The 12,712-nt window shown below is 47.3% G+C and overlaps 1 protein-coding gene across 1 annotated transcript; it reads left to right on the top strand.

The window, feature by feature from the left end:
- Window positions 1-1,151: 1,151 nt before the first annotated feature.
- On the top strand, window positions 1,152-6,361 carry FITM2 (fat storage inducing transmembrane protein 2). Its single transcript, XM_016152427.2, has 2 exons — window positions 1,152-1,389; window positions 3,000-6,361. Exons 1-2 carry the CDS (start codon window positions 1,217-1,219, stop codon window positions 3,613-3,615), a joined length of 789 nt encoding a protein of 262 aa, XP_016007913.2. The 5' UTR covers window positions 1,152-1,216; the 3' UTR covers window positions 3,616-6,361.
- The last annotated feature ends 6,351 nt before the right edge of the window (window positions 6,362-12,712 follow it).

A 12,712-nucleotide genomic window follows, 5' to 3' on the forward strand; every position in this document is an offset into this window, starting at 1 on the left:
TGACTCCCAAAGGGTATGTTCAAGTCCCAACCCCTAGTACCTGGGAATGTGACCTTATTTGGAAATAAGATCTTTGCAGATATAATTAAGAATCGCAAGGGGACATTATCTTGGCTTTAGGGTGGCCCCTAAAACCAATGACTAGTGTCCTGAAAAGAGACAGAAGAAGAGAATACACACAGAGACACAGAGGAGAGAAGTCCATGTGAAGACAGAGGCAGAGACTGGAGTTAGACGGCTGTGAGCCAAGGGATGCCCAGGCGGTCAAGTCTCCAGAGGCTCCGAGAGAGCCAGGGCAGGGATTCCCGCTCAGAGCCTCCAGAAGGAACCAACCCTGTCCACAGTTCGATTGCAGACTCGTGGCCTCCAGAACTGTCAAAGAATAAATTTCTGTTGTTTTAAGTCAACAAATTTGTGGTACTTTGTTATGGCAGTCCTAGGGAACTAACACAGTGGCAAAGCAATGACTTGAGGTTGGGACGTGCTTAATTAGACACCCAGTGATGACAGGGAGTGAGAAGACTTAGCGCTGTGATAATTGGAGTGACTGAGTCTCCAACAGCCTCCTGTGATCTCCATTAACCACACCCCCCTCCAGCATTTTCACTCAATACAAATAGGTGTTTTAAAAGTAAAAATAATTTAAAATTTAAATTTAATAATGATTCGACGCATTTATTTTCTAATGAAATTTGATCTCATGTCCCCATATCTGAATCACTATAACGAACCTCTAGTTCATAAACTAATTCGGGGGAAGGGTTCATTTTTTGTCTCCCCATTTTACAGAAGAGAAAACTAAGGCTCAGGCGGAGATGTCTCCGAGAGAGACTAAACGATGCTGTGACTACTCCTCTAAGGATCACAGTGTTACATTTTTTTCTTCTCCACCTCCAGCAAGTACTCCCACAGGCGCTCTTTCCCAAACCAGAGCAAGACGCAGAGGCTGAAACTGGCACCTAACACGCTCCGCACGCGCCGCTTGCGGTGGGACTGAGAAAAGCCACAGGAGGGAGAGAGCAGTTCCCAGACCGGCGCGCTGCAGACACCACCAATGGCCAAGAGGGGGAGCGCGAGAGCTCCTCAGAGGTGGTGGGGGGGGGTTTGCGGGAGCCGCGCATGCGCCCGAAGGGAGGCAGCGGTGCCGGCCTGGGCGAAGGGCAGAACGGTGGCCGAGAGGGCGCAGGGAGGCGGACGGTGGCCGACGAGGTCCGGCATGGAGCATCTGGAGCGCTGCGCGTGGTTTCTCAGAGGGACGCTGGTGCGGGCGGCAGTGAGGCGCTACCTGCCCTGGGCGCTGGCGACCTCCATGCTGGCGGGCTCCCTCCTCAAGGAGCTCTCCCCGCTGCCCGAGAGCTACCTCAGCAACAAGCGCAACATCCTCAACGTGTGAGTGCGCCCCGGGTTCTCCCCGTCCCCGCCATAGCCGAGTCGCTGTCGCCTCGTCCAGAGAGCTGGGGGTTAGCTGCTCCGATGGACGAGTCGTTGGAAGGCGAAGGCCTCCCACTCATGACAGTACCTGCTCGCGTGTTGCGACGGAGGGACCCCCAGGATAGCTAGTGTCGCTAGTAGTTCGCGTGTGCACACCCAAACAAGACAGCCCGAGGAGGACGGGGCCGGGAGTGACGAGCAGGGGTGTGTGCGCGCGCGCGCGCGTGTGTGTGCGCGCGTGAGTGTAGAGGTGCCGGGTGGGAAGGGGAGCTGGACCAGCCTCTGTCGCTGCTTCCCCTCAACGCCCCTTGGAGTTAGGGGTTGGCCCTGCCTTGGGGGCCTCCTGCCTGCTGCGTCAGCCCCTGTGCCTCCACCATACGCCTGATCCTCCCAGCTAGAGACTGTCCCATTACCACCTGTGAAAGGCCTTCCTTCTCGCCACTCCCCAGCCTCTGAGAGCCTCGTCCCAGCCTATGACAGAACCCCACGACAAGACAATTGCAGAGGAGCAGAACTCGCCAGTCAATGACCTTTCCCCTGCATCTCCTTGGACTTGTTTCAGCCATGCCAAGTTCATGGCTGTGGACCAGGAAAGCAATTCTAGCTGGGCCTTGGAGACATCTCCTGAACTCCACCCACTCTTTTTTCTTTTCTTTTCTTTTTTTTTTTTAAAGCCCTGGTTTAAATTTATTGCACAAAAACACTGTTGCAATGACGAAGGGACACTTTGAAAGATAAAACCTTCCCTGATATGGGCCTAGATTCTTCTTTAGAATTAGTGTCAGCAGCATCTCCTGAAAGTCAGCCCAACTTTCGTTATCTACTTAAAACCCTGGTTTCTCTCTCTAGCAGCTTCATCAAATGCCTGACAGGTCTTGGCTCTGGCAAGATCTTTGCATGTTCGTCTCAGAAGAATTTTAGACAGGCCCTTGAATGGTGTCCAAGAAATCTTTGGGACCCAGGAAAGAGTCATTCTGTCCTTGGCCCACCTTCCTTCCTCACCCATCATGGAGGCTGGGCTAAGAATAGCTTATGAGCGTGGTCGTGGCCCCAAGCCTCTTGAATGTGAGTTTACTGCAGCTGGTTTCCAGGTCAGCCACCTTTGATGAGCTCAGGGGAGACAGACAAGGCGGCCGCTGCTTTATCTGGCCTGTGCAAGCTGGGAGCCAAGCAGCCTGGCAGACAAGTTGCTGTTGTTTGCTGGTAGCCATGGATTCTGGCATTTTGTTCCAAGCCTTGATGCTAATTCATGGAAGGGAACTAGTGAATCACTGGCTCTGGAAGGGATTTAAAAAGTCATTTGATTCTCTTAGCTCTATGTAGCAGCTGAGGAAACTGAGCCCTAGAGGAGTATGGTAACAAGTTAAGCCAGAGTCAGGATTTGAATCTGGGTCTTTGAGCATGAGGTCAAGTTCTGTTCCAAGATCATTTCCGCCATGTGGGAAAGAACCATGTTGCAGAGAAAGCATGGGCTTTGGGGCTGGCACATCTTGGTTTAAGCCGTGCTTGCTGGTTGTCTGCGTGTGACCACGTCCCCTCTCTTCACTTCCACTTTCCTCCTCTGCCAGGTATTTTGTCAAAGTGGCCTGGGCCTGGACCTTCTGCCTCCTCCTGCCTTTCATCGCCCTCACCAACTACCACCTGACAGGCAAGGCCGGCCTGGTCCTGCGGCGACTGAGCACCCTGCTTGTGGGCACAGCCATCTGGTATGGCTGCACAGCCATCTTCTCCAACATCGAGCACTACACGGGCAGCTGCTACCAGTCACCAGCCCTGGAGGGGATCAGAAAGGAGCACCAGAGTAAGCAGCAGTGCCACAGGGAAGGAGGCTTTTGGCATGGCTTTGACATCTCAGGCCACTCCTTCCTGCTGACCTTCTGCGCCCTCATGATTGTGGAGGAGATGGCTGTGCTGCATGAGGTGAAGACGGACCGAAGCCACTGCCTCCACACAGCTATAACCACCCTGGTCGTCGCCCTGGGCTCCCTGACCTTCATTTGGGTGTGGATGTTTCTGTGCACGGCCGTTTATTTCCACAACTTGTCTCATAAAGTATTTGGCACCCTGTTCGGTTTGCTGGGCTGGTATGGGACATATGGATTTTGGTATCTGAAATCTTTTTCCCCAGGACTTCCTCCCCAGAGCTCTAGTTTGAATTTGAAGCAGGACAGTTACAAGAAATAAAAGAGAAACAGAAAGGGTGACAGCAGGATAATAGCTAATATATTTTTCATTTATTTTTCTTAGTTATTTGACTAAATTATTGGTCCTACTTCAGAGAGGAAGCTTGCCAGGCAGTTTTGGTGGGTGGTGGTGTAGTCGGGGAGCGAGTTCAGTTCCCAGGCTGTTCTTGGTGGCGTCACCCTGTGTCACAAGCACCACCATTCCCAGTGAGGCACTTTTTGTTTCTGGCAAGACCTGATCTTAATCTGGACCGTCCTTTTTGTCTCTACAGGGCAAAGCTAAGGCTCAGTTAGCAGACAGAATCAGGAAGGCCTGTATCGTGTGGCTGAAGGGGAGGCCAGGGCCTCAGGACTCCTCTCTGCTGCCATGGTTCTCTCCCTGACTCTAGCTGTCTTTTGTTTCAATGGCCATTAATATTGTTATTTAACAGTATTTCGCTGTGGTCAATTTTGCGTAAGCATTTATTTCCAGCAGGATTCTTTATACAACAACCACCCGCTGCCTGAAAGACAGTCTCTTGTTTTAGTATTTGTTTCATTCTGGGTTGTTAAATATTACAATTGGCTTGTGACTAGCTACCAAAACAGTTAAACTGGAGTGCCTCCGAGACTGAACATTGGATGATTTTATGTAATGAACGTTGATAATTTTTCATTCATGTTGTCTATTATATATTGGTGTTTGGAGCAATAAGGTTACCTTTTTTTTTCCCTTCTATATTGAATGAATGCTGTATAGTTTTTAATAACAACTATGGCATTTGTTCTTTGTCGACAAAACTCATGAAAGTAACTCACAACTCCATGATGGCACTTTGGCACTTGTGTAGATTGCTTTGGGTTTTTTTCTTTTTTCTTTTTTTTTTTTTAGAACACAAACTTGTTATAAACCAAACTCATGGTATTTAATTCCACCTCGTGGGGCTGTTCTGTCTGTCTGTTAAGAATGAAACCAGAAAGTAGACATTTTAATAATAATGTGATGAGTTTTAAGCTCAATCACAGTAATTTTTACAAAACGCAAAATTGTACTGAAACTTTCGTGACCACATGTTGGTATAGACTGACCAGTGCTTCAGAGTCATATGATAAGTACACTGATCAGTTTGCTATGGCCCAAGCCATTTTTATCTTTCGGACAAGATTATGACAATTCAGAAGTAAAGGAAAATGTCTTCCACTGCCTTCAATGGCCAGAAACTAACCTGCTTGCAAAGATACTCTTATCAAATGGTGGGGCGACTTTAGCCCCGCCCTTCTCTCATCTGCACCACCATCAAAAGCAAACCAAACCTGGGCCTTTGCTGCTGGTCTCGAAATCAGCCTTTTCTGTACCTTTTGCAGCATTTCTCAGTTCCCCACCTTGTCGTTCTGTGGTCTTCATTGTGACAGTGCTGGGACAGGTTAGAAACCCTATCACCTCCGCCTCATGGAGGAATGCTTATATTCTCCCCTCCTCTCCCAGGCCATCTCCTTAAACCTTCAAAGCCAGTCCCTGGCATTTTGGATAATCATCCTTGAAGCTCCTTTGATGCCCTCCCCCCTCCCCCTTCCTGTCGGAAAGCCTGATAATAGCATTAGCTGATAAGCACTACCATTGACTGGCTTAACTCAAGCTCAGATTGTTTCCTTGAGCTCTGGAAAACATTCAGGGTATATTATATCTCATATAAAGATGTATTTAAAATATGTAGTTTGTATCCTCTGTATCCAGTTGAGCTGCAAGTTACCTTATATTGATCAAAGTGAGGCATGATACCTTGTACCCAAAGAAGGTGGCAGAAACGCCAGCAATGAGAATTCGGAGGCGTCACCATGGTGCTTTGGGAGCATTGGCGTGATCTGATGGCCTCATGATTTTTTTTTTTTTTTTCGCCCTCTGGAGTGGAAGTGGGGTAGAAGTGGGTGTGGGGTAGGTGGCAAGAGCTCGTTTCAGGGATGGAAATCTCTCCTAAGCTTCATGGTCAGCACCAAAAGGCAACAAGCACAGGGTGACTCCAGAAGTTCATTTGTCACACTGAATTCTCTAGACATTTCTCTCATTGGGTCTGATTCAGGCTCAGCATTCAATTAACTCTGCAGAAAGTGTCCTTTCCTGAGCCTTGCACATTGATTAGTCTTCCACCATTTCTCGTTCCTTCTTAGCACCCTTGCCTTTCTCTTGAGAGCATGCCCTCTGTCCCTGTGTGAGACAGCATGGCAGAGCTGGAAGAGTTTGGGCTTAGCCAAACGTGGCATGCGGCGTCAAAGCTTGGCACCACTACCGAGAGCTGTCTGCCCATGGGCAAGCCTCATTTTCCCCATCTGTCAAGTGGAGGTGATGCTGTTAGGGTGAAGGGAAATGATGCATGCAAAACGCCCAGCCCATGTGCTTAGCAGGCACTTTTTCTTGACTAAGCCTTAAGAACTTTTTAGCTCCTCCAGAGAAGAAAGGGAAATGAACGTCTTTTGAGTGTCATTTGGGGTCCGAGTCTCCTGTTGAAATAGCCTCGTATTGTCTTTTGAAAAGTGTGTTGTCCCCGGGTGCTGAACAAGAGGCTTTTGAAGGTATCCACGATCACAGAATGCCGCCATGCTTGTTTCGCCTCTCCGTGTTGAGGTTCATTCACAGACGCCTCGTTTTCCATGTGCATCTGTCATAGTCTGAGTACCAGATTGTATTTAGAGAATGGCTCTTGCCACTGTTATATACACACAGATCGTGTGTGTAAACAAGCAAATTAAGTAAACTGGAGATGAATCCCACATTCCAGCGTTTCGTGTGTTCCTTTCTAATACCTTTAAAACCAGTAAAGCTCTGCCCACTTTATGAGAGTGTAATTCTTTCTTGAGCTCTTCATTATATGTAAGGTATTTCATGCCTGTAGTTATTCTTCCTTTTTCTCCTAAATCCTGTAAACTAAATACACGTTTGGTCATATATGTCTTGGCTTGATTTACTCCTTTCCTCTACCATATCCATGTCTGAGGGTCCTGAGGTCTGGATCGGCCTGATTCGGGAGCAGAACAGGTAAGCCTTATGGAAGTAACACCAAAGAGCGGTTACAGAGTTCACTCGGATAAGGTCATTTTTGAAAGTGCCTCATAGCCCTGGAGGCCTGGACACATGTGAGGGCTTTTTTGTGCCATTTAGCGCCCACTCCTGTGTCAGCCTGACCTGCTTGGCACCTCCAGGGAGTGTCTGTCGCAAGCCAAATGCCTTTGGGTTCTCCCGCTGCTTTTTCTGCTTTTCTTTGTGACCTTGAATCATTCACCACCTCTGGGTCTTAATTCCCTTATCTGATAAATGATGGTAGTGGACTGGATGATCTCGCCAACTCTTCTACTCTATTCTGCTTTTCTGTTCTGCTTGATGAAAAATTCTTCCCAAGCTGGTTCTGACTTTTATTTTAGGAAACGACGTGAGAAGAAACTCCCACTCAGAGCCGATGTGGCAGCTGGTTTCCCGGTGCGTGATGAAGGAGGCTAACTCTGGGTGCACTTTTCCCACCCCGCTTTCTCTCTGCAATGTAGTTCAGACCTGATTGCATAGGTTCACACAGACTTGGCATGGAGAGCTGAACCTAGTTCCCAGAGGAATGAACTTCAGAAGCATTTTTTAAAAGTCTCCAAAATCAAACCATTTTTTGATACTTGTTAAGGAGAAAGTAGGTTCTGTTAAGAGAAACCTTGTATAGGATAGTTACCTTCGTAAATTGTCCCAGAAACTCCTAACACAGTCCAACAAGTTTAAAAGTTGAACATACACAGCCTGGAAAGTTGGTTCTCTCATACCTTGCAGGGAAGAAGGATGGTAAATTGGTACTACCTGTTTAGGTGATAACGTAGTAGTAACCAAACTTGAACTGTGCAGACCCAACTAACCATCTAGGGATTTGGGCCATGGAAATGTTTGTAGAATTAGGCAAAGATAAGTACAAAGATTTATTGTAACTTTTTGTAGTAGTGAAAAACTGTGGAAGAACTCAAATGCCAATCGGCTAAAAAAAATTATGGTAACTCTGTATTAGGAATATAGCACAATCATTACAAAGAATAAATGGTGTTATATTTAGCATGGAATCTGGTGGCAGACAGACAGGTTTGTGCTGGCTAACCTACAGCTGTGTGCTCTCGATCAAGTCCGTCACTCTGACCTGTTTCTGAAGTGTGAGGTGGGGATGCCTCACCTCATTCAGTGTTCACAGCCCCAATAGCTGAGTGAACCAGGCACTGTGCTAGGCACAGCATTAATTCAAAGAGACATGCTGCCTTTAGGGGAGGTTACTGTCTATCTGGGCACAGACAATGAAACGAACAACTCCAAACAGTGTGCTTTGAGAAGCAGAGTGTTCCTCCAACCTACCCTAACATTGTCGCAGCTCAGGCAGAGATGATATAAATATAGCCAGCACACTTAGAAAAGCAAAGGAGCAAGGCCCCAAGCCAAACCGCCTGGGTTCTAATTCTGGCTCTGCCCATACACACGGTCTGTTCCTTAACCTCTCAGCCTCAGTTTCCTCATTTGTGAAATAGGGATAATATAAGTACCTACCTCAGAGAGTTGTTAGGATTAAATGAATTGATACTTGCACTTGAATAGGATCTAGTATAGGTGAGGTGCTATATAAATGTCTTTCAAGTGCACAGTAAGTCCCTAATGTGTCCTCATTGCCATACTACTTTAAAATAAAGACAAACAAATCCCATACATGTTGGTGTTTTGATTTCAATCAACTCAGAGGCAGTTAAAATGTAGTCAGTGAATGTGGAAGGCCACGTCCAGTGATCTAGCATGGGAATGGAGTCCCTGAGACTGCAGTCTGGTTTCAGGGTTAAGTAGGAGGTAGGAGAGAGCAAGAGAAGTGTTTTCCAGAAGAGCCGAAAGGGAAGGACATCTGTGTATCCATAGAGTCTTTTTGGCCATCGTAAAGCAGGTCCCCCTGTTTGAGGTGCTGTTTACTCACGGGCAATCCATGAGCTACCTGACCCTGGTTTCTGGGCTGCGTATTTTGGGGGACTGAGCTGGGAGCTTTACCATGGAGTCCTGGCACTTTCCCTGCCTTCTCTGCCAGGGCATGGCTGCCTGGGGTACCTGTGTCTGAGTGCCTAGGAGGTGAGTAGGTGAGGATGCTTGGGAGCCACCCTGATTAGCATCTTATTTCTGGAACAAAGTTATTCAGGCCTTGCCCAACTGAGCTGCTGTGGCCCGTTTCCCAACCATTCCTTTCATCACTTCTTGCCTTCTGCTTGCATTTCCTGAGCATGCTGCATTTGCCAGGTACCCCTGTGCTGCTGGGAACGGATCCAGGGGTGAACGGGTGGGGGCATGAACTGACTCTCAACTGGAGTTATTAGAAGCACTGGACTGCATTCAAATCCTGCCTATCAACTCAGCTACGTTATCTTAGGCAGTCACTTAGCCTCTCTGAGTTCGTTACCCATCTGTGAAATGGGGATAATGCCTTCTACTTCACTAGTCTTTTGATTGGATTAATGAAATCATGGATGGGAAAATATATTTTATAAGCCTTAAAATGCCAAGCGCCTACAAGGGCTGCTTATTATTGAAAAGATTTCTCTTTCCCCAATGAATGGACACTGTAACTCTATCAGGTGGTGATTTAGACCACAGTTTTTTTTTTTTTTTTTTTCAGATGTGGTTTCTATATTAAAGCAAATCATCACAGTCTCTGGCACTTTGTATTCAGCTCTTGGTCTGGAAAGTGTTATTCTCTCTATCAGCTAGCGAGGACCACTGAAAGCCATTGGCTGGGCAGCAGTACATCTTCACTTTCTTACTGAGGGGCTATGTCCGATTTTTTATTCGCTGTCATCATCTAATCTGTAGAGACCTTGATTATCCGTAACAAAACACTGATCCACTCCATTGATGATATCATGCTGTACCTAGGGAGCAGGAAAAAGCAAGTATACCAGATGCTTTGGTAAGACCTAGGCATGCTGGGAGATGGTATATAAACCCCATTTCCAGAGGTCTGGCACCTCGGTAAAGTTTTTAGGGACCCAGAGGTTAGGAAACGTCAGGTTATCCCCTCCTCGTGAAAGGCAAGTTGCTGCTCCTGTCACTAAGAAAAAATTCACAGCAACTGGTGGCCTCTTTGGGTTTGGAAGGTGACAGACACCCATTTGTGTGTGCTGCACCAAATTATTTACTGAGTAACCCATAAAATACACCGTTTTGAATGGGTCCCAAAGCATACTCAGGCTGCAGCGCAACATGCTCTGCCAACTGGAGACTTATAACCCCAGCAGATCCACTGATGCTTAAATTGTCTGTGACATAGGTGCACTGTAAGGAGCGTCCAGCAAGCCCTAATAGAAGAACCTCAGCGCCTATCCCTAGGACTTGGAACAGAGTCATGTCCTCTTCTGCAAATAACAGTTGTGCTTTCGAGAACCAGTGTCTGGCTTGCTGCTGGGCCCCGGTAGAGACCGCACACCTGAGCATGAGACACGAAGTGACGGTGCAACCTGAGCTGCCACCGCGAACGAGGTGTCATCGGCTCCCTCGAGCCATGAAGCGAGGCGTGTAGTGCGGCAGGCATTCTATCCGCAAGTGAAAGTGAAACAGCTCGGGCAGATCATGCCCCCTGTTCCTGCCACGTGGCCACCTCTTCCCCAGTCAACACCTAAGGCCCAGTAGCAAATTCCCTGCGATCAGCTGATGGAGGAAGAGAAGGCTCAGGCCAGGTGCCAACCGGAAATGGACGGCGGCGTCACTGCCGTTGGCCCCCATAGCCGCGTGTTCCGCACCCACGGATCCGACCAACCACAGGTCGAAAATATTCCCTTAAAAGGCTACATTGTTGCCGCTGTGTGCTATGTAGTTAGGCCTATGATTGGTTGCTGTTTGGGTCTGTGCTGAACGTGTACAGACTATTTTCTTGTCATTATTCCCTAAACAATACAGTATAACAGCTATTTACATAACACTTATATTGTGTTAGTATAAGAAACCTAGAGATGATTTAAAGTATAATTTTAACATGATTTAAAAGACTACATCCTTTTATATAAGTGATTTGAGCATCTTATAATATTTAAATATGATTCAAAAGACTACATCATTTTATATAAGTGATTTGAGCATCTTATAATATTTAACTATGATTTAAAATACCACATCATTTGATATAAGTGATTTGAGCATCGTGGATTTGGGGATGCATGGAGAGTGCTGGAACCAATCCCCTGCCGATCACGAGGGATAACTACATACGGTTGCCCAGTTTATCCAGACGCAGACAGAAGTCCAGCATTCACAGGATGCCTGGTCTGTCTGGGTGATCAGGAACATGAAAAGAGCAAGACTGGAGCATTGGTAATGAGGAGGTCTGTGGAAGGAGGTTTGCGAATGGACCTCTAACAGTGGGCACAGAAGGAGAGGATCTTTGTTTTCCGTGCAAAAATCCCCCCGAAAGATATCCTCTGCAGAAGCGACTCTCAGGAGATGGACGAGATGACTCGTTCCGTAGCTGTCAGTCATTTCCTTTTCCCAAGCCATCCTATACTTGCTCAATGGGCTCACATACAAAATGGCCATGGTAATTGAGACCGAGGTTGTAAGTGGACAAAACCGCATAGGCCTCCTCTCAACGAGGCTGATTTAGCTAAAACCACCACTGAGGGCCGTACTGGCACAGAATTCCTGATTCGGCACCCGTTCCCTGTGAGAACCAGCCGCCCGGTGGCAGGTCGATTACATGGACCTCTTCCATCAGGAAGGGAGCGCAATTTTGTATGTTCCGTATGTGGGTTTGCCCTCTTTGACCACACCATCCATGGACATCCTGGTTCCAGTCCTGGTATTCCATACAACATCGCTCTGACCAGAGAGTTGATATTATAGCAAAAGAAATGCAGCTTGTGTGATTGATTATGCCTGTGGACTTTTCTGGCCTCATCACATAGTCTAATAGAAGCAGCTGGACTTACAGAACATTGAACTGGCCTATTGAAGGCTCCCTTAGAGGGCCACCCGGGAGACACTGCAATATTGGAGTTCTGTCCTACAGCATGCAGTACATACTTTGTATCAACCATAGTGCTCTTTCTCCTACACCCAGAAAACATGGATCCAGCAAGCTGAGGCAGAAATGGGAGTGGCTACTTGACGGTTGTGCAAAATAACCAAAACGTTGCTTTCCATCCCTGAAACTTTGGACTTCCATGGCTTAGAGATTATAGTTCCCAAGGGAGGACCATTTCTATTAAGGAACACATCGATTGAATTAGAAGCTGAGACTGCCACTTGGCCGTTTTGAGCTCATCACACCATTGAAACGACAGGCGAAGGAGTAGGTTACTCTGCTGGCTGGCATGATTGCTCCTGATCAAGGGTAAATCAGGCTGCCGCTACAGTGGTGGCATGGAAGACCGTATATGGGAACTAGAGGATTCTCTGGGTGCCCTGTCGGACTTCCACGTCCTACAGTAAAAGATTAATAGAAGACCACAGCAGCCCAAGATCACTAAAGTCTGAGTCATTTCACCAGTAAAATACTTCAACCACAAGGTCCTGGCTGAGGACAAAGAGAACATAGACGAGCAAGTGAGAAAAGAGAAATGATAAATATCGCCATGCCCTTGGACTCAATTACAGAAAATGAGAGCTTGAGCAGCTACGAGTGTTTCCTTTCCTATTACGTCTGTGTGTGTATTGCGTATAAGGCAAGCTGGTGATGGTTGAATTTACATTTTAATCTGCATATTACAGTATATATACTGGGGTAGGCCTGTGATCTCTGGGACTAACGGAGGACTGAGACGAGAACCTGGCGTCACCCAGAGTGCCATCATTGACTGATGGGGCTTTGGGGCTCTCATGTTTGGCTAAGAGGGTGTGTCCTCATATCAGGAGAGCTGTTGGCCCTGTGAGGATAAAGCATGGTGGTTTTTTTCTTTTTTTCTTGGGTGGAATGTAATTATGAGTGCGAGTGGGTGGATGTCTGAGTAGCCAGAGGGGTGGACCGTGCCGGATAGTGTCTTTGGTCTCCAAGATTCGTGCTTGCCCTGTCTTGGCCCTGGCTAGACATCTTGATGGGGGGGGGGGGGGATAGGCAAATTCTTATATATTTTTGTAAAATAAATAAAAC

This window comes from Rousettus aegyptiacus, unplaced genomic scaffold (assembly GCF_014176215.1).
Source record: "Rousettus aegyptiacus isolate mRouAeg1 unplaced genomic scaffold, mRouAeg1.p scaffold_m13_p_12, whole genome shotgun sequence".
NCBI classification, from domain to species: Eukaryota; Metazoa; Chordata; class Mammalia; order Chiroptera; family Pteropodidae; genus Rousettus; species Rousettus aegyptiacus.

Excerpts from the sequence above, each read along its gene's own strand:
- FITM2 (XM_016152427.2), top strand. The coding sequence starts at position 1,217 with ATGGAGCATCTGGAGCGCTGCGCGTGGTTTCTCAGAGGGACGCTGGTG. Across the intron at positions 1,390-2,999 it reads AAGCGCAACATCCTCAACGT|GTATTTTGTCAAAGTGGCCT; the intron begins GTGAGTGCGCCC and ends CTCCTCTGCCAG.